The following is a 13,123-nucleotide window of genomic DNA, read 5'->3' on the forward strand; positions in this document are numbered from 1 at the left end:
AAAGTCAGGATGGTTGGTCACCCTAAACACCCCAAAGATCATGCAGGCTGAGGACAGAGGGCTGGCTTATAAATTGCATTTTGCAGGAGTACTGACAATCATACTCATACCAACTCGAGCTAAAAGGAATTTTAAAGATAACTGTATGTCTCATACCCACCTGTGGTTTCATTAAATGCTTGCATGAGTTCTTTGGAATGTTGAAACTGCTATTTCTTTTTCTTAACGCTGAAATGTTTTTGACAGCACGCATGGGGTGGTGTTAAATAACCTTCATGTGGACGGCAAAATCGCTCTTCCCCACAGTGAACACTAGGTGGCAGCGTAGTTCTGCGACTCTGCAGAACACCGGGTGAATTTGATTACAGCATTTTTGGTGGTTACCTACCCGATGTAATTTTCCGGGAAAGGTGGGGTGATGGCTAAGTAATTATGCAGAATATTGATAGCTTTGATCCATTTAGAAAGTCTTGCATTCAGCTCCCACTTGTCCACAACATCGGCAACTCTACAGCTGCTGCCTGGTGCCTGGTTTCCCAAACTACCTTGCAGAATTGTGTGTTTGTCTCTCTTAGTGGTGTCTGTAAGGCCCTTTAACTGTACTTGTTTTTTTCTTATCACTTTTCTACCCCATCTCCTGTTCTTTTTGTGCATAGGTATTTCTTTTATCATTACTGTCATCTTTTCCAATCATGTAACTCCTTTTGTTCTTGTACTGTTAGTATAACCCTTATGTCCGAGAACCAGAGATTCCAAATTAGCAGGGGATCCTATCAGTCATTCCAAACAAAATAAGGCCAAGATTAGGACTTGGGCTATGCTGTATATAAAACAAAACAAAAACAAAAGATACTGATTTTAAGAAGAAAATACTTATCTGCCTTACCTAATTCCAGTCCCTAAGTCCCTCAAGTTGCCCCAAATCCCCTAGAGACGAGGATTTGTCTTGCTGGGAGCTTCTTGGATGTGCCCGTGCAAGGATGGCTTGCCCTGTGTAATCTGGCCATTTCCTGGTAACCTGGGTGTCCTGTGCCTTCTCCAAGTCACTCATTAGCCACTGAAGCCCTGCCCTTAGAGCCTGAGGGTATGGGTCACCCTTACTGGGAGGCCAGCAGCTCTAGAATCTGTAGCAGTGGTCATTAAATACACAGTTCATTCTGATACTGAACTGTTTAGGCAAAGAATATCCCAATCCAGGCTGCCAGGCAGACTGGCCTTCCTTCTGCTTGAATTCCATGGGAACTATGCCTCATCCAGTCCACCAGGGCTACAAAGAACAAGATGGGGAATGCAGTGGCTCTGAGACTTTCTCTTCAAGGAGCTGCACTAACCCTGGATGTCCAGGAGAGCTCAGACATCTGTATCATTTTTCATTTTGTTTCCCCAAGGACTCTGGGTACACTTGACACCAATTAAGTACCCCCTCTGCCCTAACATATTCAAGAATCATGTGAATTACCGTTAGGGAGACATGATTTTTTGAGAAGAGTTTAAGATATTAGTTCAACAAATATTTATCGAGTCTTTTTGTCTTATATTTACACTGAGAGGCCCAGTAAAAGGTGAGTCTGAATGATTACTTGGTGAGTTTCCATAGGCACAGCCTATTTGAATAGCTTGGGCCCCAAACAGGCATTTTCCCCTCAACAGCCATGTTTTTGGTCCTGAATTTAATAGGGCAAGGTCTTAAATGTCCTTTTCACTTGGACTCATCAAGACCAGCCACATTTTTAAGCAGTACAACTAGTAGTATGTTCTCTTTCACTTGTGATCCCTTCATCCTGACAACTTCTGTTTTCAAAATCCCATGAGCCTTTTCAGGCTGTTAGTATACCATAAGACAAAGTAAGAAAACAGTCTTAATGTGGAATAGATGATGCAGAGTGGAGCAGGTATTCCCAAAGATGGTGAGAGACAAGGAAGATACACCTTTTCATCATAGCCAGAGCAATCCATTGGCTGCTAAGAGTTCTAAGAAGGGAATGGCATATAGAGTTCTGGAGGGACAAGTTGATACTTGAATATTCCCAGCCATAGAATTAATGTTGCTTAGACTGAAGGCCTTTCATTTTGCCTCCTCTTGTCTTGAACATATTTGATGACTGTGTAGAGATATTGCTTGTAGCACTGCCAAAGGTTGGGACCAATGGATAGCAGTCCTAGTGAATAAAGCTCCTTTTGTTCCAGCAGCTCCTGTTACCAGTTAAAATGTTCTCTGATAATCAGTGCTCACTTGTGATCTTGACTTTTCAGAATGGACTTCGATGATGAAGATGGTGAAGGCCCCAGTAAATTTTCAAGGTAAGTTTATTTTATTTTCCTTAGACTTAAAGAAGCCAATAGCCAGCAATCGCCTTAGTGAAAGATACAAGAATGTAACGTCTTTTGTCACTGAAAAAGCCATTGCCTATAGTTTGACCATCTTCCTAGTCCCTCACTCTGTGGCAGTATTTGGCCCAGTGGCAGCTAGCTATAGATGATCAAAAGGTAAGTAACCAGTTATTAACTCTGTTTGCTTTATAAGCAATGAATGTCAATTTTAAGGATTCCTTTTAAAAGACAATAAGGCTTTTTAAAAAGTATTTTTAAAAGCCTTTTAAAAAGTCCTATGACTTTTAGACCAGGCGTGGTGGCTCACACCTGTAATCCCAGCACTTTGGGAGGCTGAGGCAGGTGGATCACACGGTCAGGAGATGGAGACCATCCTGGCTAACATGGTGAGACCCCGTCTCTACTAAAAATACAAAAAATTAGCCGGGCGAGGTGGCGGGCCCCTGTAGTCCCAGCTACTCGGGAGGCTGAGGCAGGAGAATGGCTTGAACCCAGGAGGCGGAGCTTGCAGTGAGCCAAGATTGCGCCACTGCACTCCAGCCTGGGCAACAGAGCGAGACTCCATCTCAAAAAAAAAAAAAGTCCTATTTTAAAAAAAGGAATCTATTAAAATTATTTTCATTGCTTATAAAGCAAACAGAGGAATTCATTCTTGCTGAATAGCCCTAGAGTTCAAGTTTAGAAAAAACTTTCAAGATAAGTCTTCTATTGCTACCATGGAAAATAAGAAGAGATATGAGAAACCAGGGCAGCTGTATTCTGGATGCAGGATAGAAAACTGGGTTTTTAGTTCTTAAGAACTGTGTTGCCCTCTGGCCATGTGACAGCATCTTTATCTGGGCTCTGCGGGGCCATCCTGAGTGCAGACCACCTCATGGAGAGTTTGCTGGATCACGAATGTCCATGGGGTTATATACATTACATACATGAAGGATAAGGCAGGCCCAATCCCATGACTCTTTTTTTTTTTTTCCCATCTTGTTTAAGATATGGTAGGAAGTTTGGCAATGTTGACAGGAGGGCACAAATCATTCCATCATTCTTAGCAAAATTCACATCTGTATCCACTTGCCTAAGGATGGGCCTGCCTTGACATTCCTCCCCACTAGCCAAGCCTCCAAGCCTTCCTAATTCTTGGTCATTGATGGACTTGAAAACTTGCCATGGGTGATGGTTACTTTTCTGCTGTGTCCATGGTCCGTAGTTTGGGCTGATGGCCTCAGTTGTTTTGGAGGAACCACGTGCGTATTGAGTCCTGGGCCCCCTGAGTTGCCCTAGTTTTCTCCCCTCATGGTGGCCGTTTTTGGGGATGATTCCTTTTACAAACTGCATTGCGATTGTGAGTTCAGCACACTTTTCCACCCGTTCAAGAGGGACATGCATCTCATTACTTCCCACAGATTCCCAGAGTCTCCAAGTCCATAGTAAACTCTCATCATGCCATACACTTTCCTCCCCAAAATCTTTTCCTTCCATCTTTCAGCTTCTGCTTTGCTTGAAACAGTAGAGAGGAGTTGGAGAACATTTTGGTCACTAATGACCTTGGAGTTTCTAATCAAAACAGGACATGAGTTTCAATAACAAAAGCATACGATGTTTTCCCGTGGTGCAGACAGAATGGCAGCTTGGACATCCACCCATTTCTTGGGATACATTTTAATAGCAGGGTGTGCTTTCTTGCTGAAATGGAAAGAAGGGCACATACTTCCCTGCCCCAGTTTGCTCTCATTGTACACAGCCTCCCTCTATGAGGAAACAATGACTTTGATTCCTCCATGTCAAAATTCCCCTTGAGATAACATTCCATAGCATGCTAACCTCAGGAAATGATGATTCCTGGGGCCTCAAAACATAAAGAGGAAGAGAGATGAGGAGTGACATTTGTTTGACATTGAAAAGATCAGTGTCCGTGATGAAATAATAGTGCAGGAGTACAAAAAGCTCTTGTATTAGGCCAAATCAGTAAGAAACAGAAACTCTACACTCTGGGTAACAATCTCGTGAGCCTGTCTGTGAGTTCGTTTTTATACAGTCAAGGTTCAAACCCAGGCATCTATGAACCATATCGCTTCCCCTGTGAAAAATAAGGAAGATAGGATGTGTTTCCAGCATGTGCTGTTACTAATAGGAATGAGTTTGTAAGACCCCAGAGGCCACTTTATTATGTCACATAGGCTTAGCTGCTGGGCCCTCAGTGAATGGGCTCGTGGATGCATCTGAGCTGCTCAGCACTAGGAGAGATGACTGAGTCCACCCTCATCCCTCCACTTTGCTGTGACTGTGGCTGCTGTCCAGGGGAGGAGTGGAGAATCTGCTTCCAATTGGCATGGAACACCCCAGTGCCTCTCCTGTTGACTTTTTCTCTTCTTACAATCACGCAACAGAAGCCCCTTCATGTGAGGCCCTGGAAGAGATAGAGGCTGCCTTGTGAGCCAGTGCCCACCGTAGTTTGCTGACTCAGAATCTAGACAGGGTGCTGTGCCATGGTTTCTGTCTCTTGATGTATGTGTGCAATCAGCTTTTCCAGCTTTTCGCAAGGGGGCTTCCAAGTTTAAAAGTCCTGCCTATCATGAGACCTCATGTCTCAGTTTTTAATTTGGGAAGTATGGTCACAGTCACAAAGGAGCGCAGTTACAGGAATTTGGTGTGGTTCCTACTTTAGCATAGCCAGGCGCGTCACAGCAGGCCTTAGATGCAACAAAGTAGTAGATGTGAAGTTGCCACTGCTGTGTGACCTCAGGTGCACACACACACAAGCACGCACATGCGTACGCCCATACGTGCACATGCATTCCAGGATCCCGCCTGCCAGTGCCAGAAATGGTCTCAGGTCCGCTTCACCACATCCCAAGGCCTCAGCTCTTTCTCACACGTGGGATTCATGCCGTTCTGGGAGCTGTGATATGCAGAACGTGGCTCTGCCTACATTCGAAGTTTCCTTCCCCCACATAAGGTCACGGGGACCTGGGGGACAGAAGCCAGACTACAGTGGGCTGAGGACTGATTGGAAGATGAAGACATGAAGATATGTGAGAACAACTCTTTGAGCAGTTTGGATGTAGATCAAAAAGGAAGGAGTTCCGGGAGGGGTACTTTGTAAGGATGGGAAGACAGTGAGTGCATCCATGTGAGGAGGGGAAAGAATGGGATAGCCAGAGATTTGGAAGGCTCAGGAGTGAGGCTGGGGAGAGATGAGTTCAGAGGATGAGGAGAGAGACCCAAGCCCACAGAAGGGAGTACTCATGCTCCAAGGCAGAAGGAAGGAGCTGCGGGTGAGGCCAAGTGCGAGGCTGTGGGTGTATCAGAAGTGGAGGTGTTAATTCTCGTGGCTTCCGTTGTCTTGATTAGGTAGGAAATGGAGCTGTGTGCCACAGGTGGGAAGAGGCTTGCTATTGTGTGGCAGAGCGAAGTTTGGGGTGGCCCTGGGTTGAATTCACAGGAAGGAGGCTAACCGAAGACAGAGATGTAAAAACTTTAGACCCCATTTGAGATTGTGTACCACCAATGTGAGGTGGCGTCATTGTGTATAAGTGCAGTTTCCCTCCAGCGATACCCAGCGGAGTGGATACAGGCGATGCGGGCTTTTCTCAGACTCAGGGTTGAGAATTAGGGCAGGTGCCATGGAAGGACAGGAGTCGAGGTGGTTAAGGTATCGATGAGAGGGTGGTTGAAGAGGCCAAGCTGTGGGTCCAATGGCAGAGGGAGTGAAGGGCAGCTGGGAGTCCGGAAGAGTGAGAAGAGAATGAAGGATGCCAGGGACGGGAAGTAGCAATGCAGTCCAAGAATAGTTCTAATTTTGTGGGAGTTTGAGAGGGCTGGAAAAGTAGGAAGTTGTGGTCAAATAGTGAGAAGCCACCACCATGGGAGAGGCTGGCTGAGGTCTGGTAGAGGAGGCGGAGGTCAGTCCTGGGGGCAGAGGCGTGGGGAGACAGATGGGTAGGTGTGCATCACCCCCTGCAGAGGCTGTCGTTGGGGGTGGTCTAGGGGCAGGGGCTGACTGTGTGGGTGGGCAGTGGTGATGATGATGAAGAGCCTAGAAGGTGGCAGAGATGGATGGCACAAGTTTCAGAGAAGGCCTTTCTGCCAAGGAGGTGAAAAGGAGTGAAGTCGCAGAGCCAGCCTTTCTTCCTGGGCTCAGCTGAGAAAGCAGCCTCCGCTGGGAGCACTTGGCTTGACCTCACTCTTGGAATTCTAGTTATCAAGTCACTGATCCTAACAGCAGGTAGTGATAAACCCTGTGTCTTTGGAAAAATGCTGATTACACTCCAGAAAGTGTTTCTCCAAAGATGATCCTCCTGGGCAGCTGGTAGTGGTGCCGCACCCTCCTATAGTGAGGTCAGCACCAGTCCCTCCTGGTTCCTGTGCCTGTGTGGATGGTCTTGGTGTGCCTGGGAGGCAGACACCAGTCCCGCCCAGCATGTCCTGCAACTTTACACTCAAGCAGAGGCCAAAAGCCTTTTCATCAGTCTGAGTGGTTCAGGGGCATCTTCCTACTTTAACGGGCCCTTAGATGAACATTTTCTAGGGAGTCCCAGGATACCTTCTCGTACCTGCAGCTGGGGTCAGCTGCCACCAGTACGTGGAGGCATCTTAAATATTGTTTCACAAGGGGCACTGTCACATCCCAGAGCTGCCATCTGTAGGGTCAAAATTATACACCCGCTCATCAAGTGCCTTACGTGTGTGAATGTATGCATAATGTTTCATTAAAACAAAGAGAAGAAACAGTCCTAACTGTCTTTTTATGTTACATTTACAACTTGGGGACAAACAAGTATGCACTCCTCAAACTTTAGTTCTTGTCACTGTGTATTATCTGTGTATTTTTGCTCCCTTCAGACTCATTCTGCACCCTTTCTCAAAAGACCCTAAAGACCTTCCAAGGAGTTCTCATATCTGTTACTGAGGATTCAGCTCCAGTGCTTGGAGCCTCCTAAGAGCTTGGACTCAAAATCCCTTATCGATGGGCTTCCTGGCCTCTCTTTAACCTTTTTAGAAATGGCTGTAAGTGACCCCGTTGGCTGTTCTTTGGTGAGATTGTAGCACTCGATTGCACCAGTACAAACTTATGCCTTATATTTTGTAGAGTTAGACAGTGAACCTCTAAAAGTAAAGATACCCGTCCAGAAAAGCTTCTGCAGAATTGACCTTTTGTTTCTCATCACGCCCCTTTTGGTACATCCCTTTTGGTTTTGTGTGGTATTTAAGCTTGTAGGCACTTTCCCTGCTGGCTTTACAGGTTGTGGTGATGTTTTAGTTTTAATCATTCCTGCTTTGTGAGTAGGTATCATGACCAAAGCTCTGTTGATAAGGAAAATATGCAAGGTAGGCGTGTCCTGCAGAGATCTTTCCTGGCAGAAAGAAAAGAAAACTGTGGGTTTCCAAAATTCTTAGTCTGAGCATCTTAGCCTAGAGAGTGGGTTACTCTGTTTCCAAGTGAGAAGATGCCTAAAGTATTTCCAAGGCAGAGAGGGTGAACAGGCAGCAGCAAGGAGTGCCCCTTTTTTCATCTGACCTGATCTTATCAGTCACCATGTGTGGGACACACTGGATGGGCATGTGAGGTCCTTGTAAAGCAGGAAGAGATTCAGCCAAGCCTTTCAGATGTTGCAGAGCAAATCCCAAGATGAGCCCTTCCAAACTTCCCATGCCTCCTCCCTGCCTCTACAGTCTCAGTTCGTATGAACCAGACAAGAGTTGCAGATAAGCTGAGTAGAATCTGGTACAGTGTTGCCTATGAGCAACTAAAGTCCATGTTGCTTCAGTGGGTTAGGGTTACGGTTCGCGTTAGGGTTAAGGTTAGGGTTAGGGTTAGCACACACTGGAATGAAAGATTTTGTAGGAGGGGGTGGCTTTCTAACACCATGCTAATATGGATGGGTGAGTTCCTTTTTTTTTTTTTTTCTTTTTTTTTTTTTGAAACGAAGTTTTGCTCTTGTTGCCCAAGCTGGAGTGCAATGGTGCGGTCTCAACTTACTGAAATCTCTGCCTCCCGGGTTCAAGCGATTCTCTTGCCTCAGACTCCCGAGTAGCTGGGATTAAAGTTGTGCACTACCACGCCCAGCTAATTTTTTGTATTTTTAGTAGAGACAGGGTTTCACCGTGTTGGCCAGGCTGGCCAACCTCAGGTGATTCGCCTGCCTCAGGCTCCCAAAGTGCTGGGATTATAGGCGCGAGCCACTGTGCCCAGCCAGGGTGATTTCTTCATACAATACGTTTGGCTCTCATATGATGGACCTGCACCTTGATGTGTTTCTTACCATTTTTAGCTAAGCTACCCCCTTCAGTTTTTCTGCTAGAGAGATTAACCTTGATTTGAAATGATAGTGCCTGAATAACACTAGAGGTTTTTGGAGAGAGAGGAGGAAATCAATTCTGGGATCTTAAGTAGTCCTGAGCTGTGTCTGTTTGGAAGCTGCTAGGCATATTCTTCTCCCATGAAGCTTTAAATATATTTGCTCCACAGTCTCTCCAGGCATTCTAGCTCTGAACTAGGACCAGTTAGTACTCTGCTGGGTAGAGGTGGTGAGAGAGAGGCAGCAGGTGACTGGCAGGCCTGGTCCCAGTCCTGGTAAGTCAGTTTGACCCTTGGAGCCTCAGCTTCCTCCTCTGTAGGTAAAGGAGGTATTTCCTGATTGGCGGGTGGGGGGTGGGTTGCAAGGATCGATTGCAGTCAGTGCTGAGAGAGTGCTTGGGAAGCCATAAGTTGCTATAGAAACATGTAAGATGTGTGTCTCACTGGGAACAGGGATTGTCAGAGGTGCTGGGCCTGGGCCCCTGCTTGGGAGGATCTGGGCTTCTCAGACTCCTCCCTGTGTTTTGTGTGAGTCTTGTATTCAGCCTGGACCCATACAGGTATCTTGTAGTTGCCTTGCAGAAACCTGGGCCTTGGATGGCTTCTGGGGAGCAGGATGCCTACCTCCTTCTCAAGGAGAGAACAACCCTCTGCCCTTTCTGGAGCAGCCTCAGAAGCTGGGAAAACTGCCCTACTGAATATGCCTCAGCGGGCCCTCTCTGCAGGTATCTGACCAACCTCCACGGGGCTTCCTGAAGTGGCTTTCCTCTGGCCTTCATGGCTCTTACAATGCCCTGCAGCGCTGCCCAGGAGCGACAGGCCATGAAGGATATTCCTGGAAAGACACAGCCTTCCTTCCCGAGTGTCAGCGAGGTGGGGCAGAGCCAGCCTGTGCCTAATACTGCACCAGAGGCTGCTGACAGTTGAACAGGACTCGTGTGTAGACCCCCACGCAGCCACTCTTGGTCTGATGACTCCCCTGGGCTATCTCTGAAGGCCAGGTGGTATGACCTATGCAAAGGGTCTCTTCCTACAGTTCTGACTCCACCCTGGCTGGTCAAATCTCACGGAGAAATCCCTAGTAGGGGGAGAAGGGGATTGATGCTTCCTTTGCTTGAGAAGTGCTGAAGCCATTTACTGGAATTGCAGGCAGAAGGCCTTGTTTGTTCAGTAACTTGAGCCATGCACAGTTTGGTGAACTGTCCAAGAGCAGAGGTTATCACTGTTTGCCGGGTGAATTCTGAAAAGGAAAAACTCCTGGTGACCAGTCTTCCAGTTCTGGGGCAATCTGGGGAAATGAGCACAAATTCCGCCCTGAGTGAGGCCTGTTTCCAAGCCCAGTGGCTTTGAGAGTGGCAGCTGCTTGGTGATGCTTCTCCAGGTTGGGGAGAAGCTTTATGTTTATTCTTAGCAGGTCTGTGGTTGGGACCGCTGTGGCCTGGAGAGGGGTATGGACCTCAGGAGGTAGAAATGGAAGCCGAGGCATCGTGGAGAAATGTGGTCCTGGTGCCATCTGTAGCAGGGCTGCTCTACAGACCTTCCACATGTGACCCATGTAGCTCTGAAGCTGGCAGTGAGTTGTGATCAGTCGTATTATTTCAAGTGCTCACTTCTCAAATTTGGACCATGGCAGTGTAGGTGGCCTGGCTAGAGCTAGAGTTGGTCATATCTCTCAGAGTATCTTGCATTGGCCCACCTGCTGCCTTGAGGTGCCCACACCTGATCAACCTGACATGAGCAAAGAAAGGCTGCAGAAGCACTTAGGTTTACGTTGTGGCTTCTCTCAGCCAGGCCATGTGCGGGGCCTTTCAGTGTCCCATTGAGAGGTGACAACATGCTAACAGCCCTTGCCCTCGGCGCCTCCTTGGCCTCGGCATCCACTCTGGCGGCGCTTGAGAAAGCTCCAAAAGCAAGCCCTGGGCCCTGAGCAAAATTTGGAGGCATTATTAAACCTGGCAACCTTAGTTTTCTATAATAGGGACCAAGAGGAACAGGCCCAAAAGGAAAAGTGAGATCAGAGAAAGGCCGCAGCCTTAGTCATGGCCCTCAGACAAACAAACCTTGGTGGTTCAGAGAGGACAGAAAAAGGAGCAGGCCAATCACCCAGTAGGCTTTGTTATCAGTGTGGTTTACTAGGACACTTTAAAAAAGACTGTCCAATGAGAAACAAGCTGCCCCCTCGTCCATGTCCACTATGCCGAAGCCGAGGAGGCGCCAAGAGCGAGGGCTGCTAGCATGCTGTCACCTCTCACCAGGTCCTAGGGTTCCTGAGTATTTCCCTAGGACTTTTTCACAGGGAGCTCTCCCCATCACACACTCTCAGCATCCTCTTCTGACCTTTTAGTGTACAAGGGAACCACACAGGGATTGTGTCTGTACCTGCTCACTCTCTGTTGCCCCTGCTTGTCTGTGGGCTCTCTGTCCTGTCCTGCACCCATCTCCAGTACCCAGCGCGGTAACTCCCAGACTCGAAGTATGCTCCAGGTGTACCACGTCTGCAGTGATCAGGGAGTTCCCAGCATGGGGCTGTCTCATTCAGTCTGCTTGCTCTGGGTCTAAGGTTCCCTTCCCATAGGAGACAGGAGACTCAACAGTTAAAGGATGCTCTTCATTGAGATCTTGTAAAATTCTCCTTTTGTGTACTTTAATTAAGATGGGTACCTCACTGTTCAGATTAAACTTAGGAGGTCCCCATTAGGAGCAGAGTTGGAAAAGAAACACAAGTCAGTGTGCAGTTAGTTGAACCTCTTCTTTCTGTGCCTTGATTTCCATAGCTGTGCTCCTAGAGCCAAGCTCTGGGTCCTCTTAGCACAGCAGAGGTGTCTTTGAAGCTGACAGCTCTACCTGTGTCCCCAGCTGTTAATTCTCTGGAGTCCTGGTCCTGCTTCCCTGTACATAGGAGTTAATTTCTTTAATGATGCTATCAGTCCCAAGCAAGCATGTGGGGCACATGCAAGTCACAGATACCAGGTTCACAGGCTCACTCCTACAGCTCCTCCAGGCAGACCCCAAATTGTCCCCTCACTCTGGGGAGGAGATGGCCTTGCCCCAGCAAACATGGTCTTGGAGATACGTCCTTCTGTATTCACAAGATGGCATCATCCCGCCTGCCTTGATGAAGGCTACAAAATGAAACTGTACATATATATGTGTATGTCACTTATCAAATCTTGTTGCTAAGTAATTGGCAGCTGTCAGTCATTTTGACATTCTGCTGGTAACTCAGTATTATTTCATAAAATATAAAGTGCTTGGAGCATTTTCTGGACTAGGCAATGAATACAATCAGTTTTTAAGCCGTTGCACTAAGGCTATCTTCTTCACACACCTTATCTCGCAGATTGGGTTCACAGAGCACTGTGGTGAAATTGCTTTAGATCTCAGTTTAAGAATCACATGAATATTTTTTTGCCTGCAGAATATTTATAAAGCAAGATGGTCTGTGCCACTATGGGACAAGCTCTTTGGATAGTAGTATTAGAAGCAAGTGTGCGTCAGCCCTGCATTGAAGCAGTGGCCACAGTGACCAGCTGAAGGATTTGGAGACTCAGTGGAAGGGGCTTAAGGGAGGGCTCTGGTTTGTATTTTGAGAAACATCAGTCTGGCCACAACATGAAGACTAAACTGGAGGGTGAGGGTGGAGAAAAAGGCTGGGAAAAGGTGGTTGTTGACAAGGAGAAAAGTAGTGACAGCAAGCAGTCAGCATGGAGTGGAGAAGGTGGGAGAGAACCAGGAAACAGCTGCAAGAGCTTTGACACTGATGGAGTTTTGAGGGAAGGGAGCAATTCCCCGTGTGCTGAATGGAAGATAAGTAGGAATGGCTATTGCCTGGTGATATTGAGGGGTAGGGAGCAGCTGACACGTGGTTGGAATAGAGGACGGGGCTGTGGGTGGCGCCTGATGAGGGAGATCCCAGAAGTCGGGCTGAAGAGTTGGAATGCAGACTCTAGGTGGTGTGAGTGTATGGGAGGAAAGCCGGTTCTCCAGGGTGTCTGGCGGGAGAGTGCGGGGCAGTGGGTGCAGCCCGGGGCCTAACTCATGCATGTACTACCATCGGCAACCAGGGTGCTTCCCAGCATCTTCCAATGCCAGCAGCCCCAGCCAACTGTCTCTGTGTTCCACCAACCCCGTCGGGCCTTGATGAAGTGCAGTCTGGCGAGGCGGGGGGCTCACCCTCCTCTGAGAGCTCCTCCAGACCTTTCTTGCTGCACTTGGTTGTCTCGTCACAAGCTCCTGGCTAAGGAGTCAAATGCAGGAGATGCTGGTGAAGACCCAGTTCAGGGTGGGCTGCCACCACTCATTTACCTGCTTCAGAGTTTTGGAGAGAAGGAAAAGAATTCCTGTATCTCCTCCAGGGAAGGGTTCCTGAATGCACTAAAGAACTCAACAATCCGTAACCAAATCCCCCTTTTTCATTGCTTTCTTTCTTTATGATTGCCCCGCCCCAACCCATTCTTCTCTGGTTACCTCTATCTACCCCCCAGTCAACAAGCCCTG

General features: G+C 47.6%; 1 protein-coding gene across 5 annotated transcripts in view; it reads left to right on the top strand.

Annotated features, from left to right (window-relative positions):
* The window catches only part of ARNT2 (aryl hydrocarbon receptor nuclear translocator 2), a 199,714-nt gene that overhangs the window by 53,010 nt on the left and 133,581 nt on the right, over nt 1–13,123 (top strand). For all 5 annotated transcript variants that reach the window (XM_050799957.1, XM_050799961.1, XM_050799959.1 and 2 more), the window contains exon 3: nt 2,254–2,301. In XM_050799957.1, coding sequence (XP_050655914.1) covers nt 2,254–2,301 — 48 coding nt within the window. The remainder of the gene's footprint in view (nt 1–2,253; nt 2,302–13,123) is intronic.

Source organism: Macaca thibetana, chromosome 7 (assembly GCF_024542745.1).
Source record: "Macaca thibetana thibetana isolate TM-01 chromosome 7, ASM2454274v1, whole genome shotgun sequence".
In the NCBI taxonomy this organism is placed as follows: Eukaryota; Metazoa; Chordata; class Mammalia; order Primates; family Cercopithecidae; genus Macaca; species Macaca thibetana.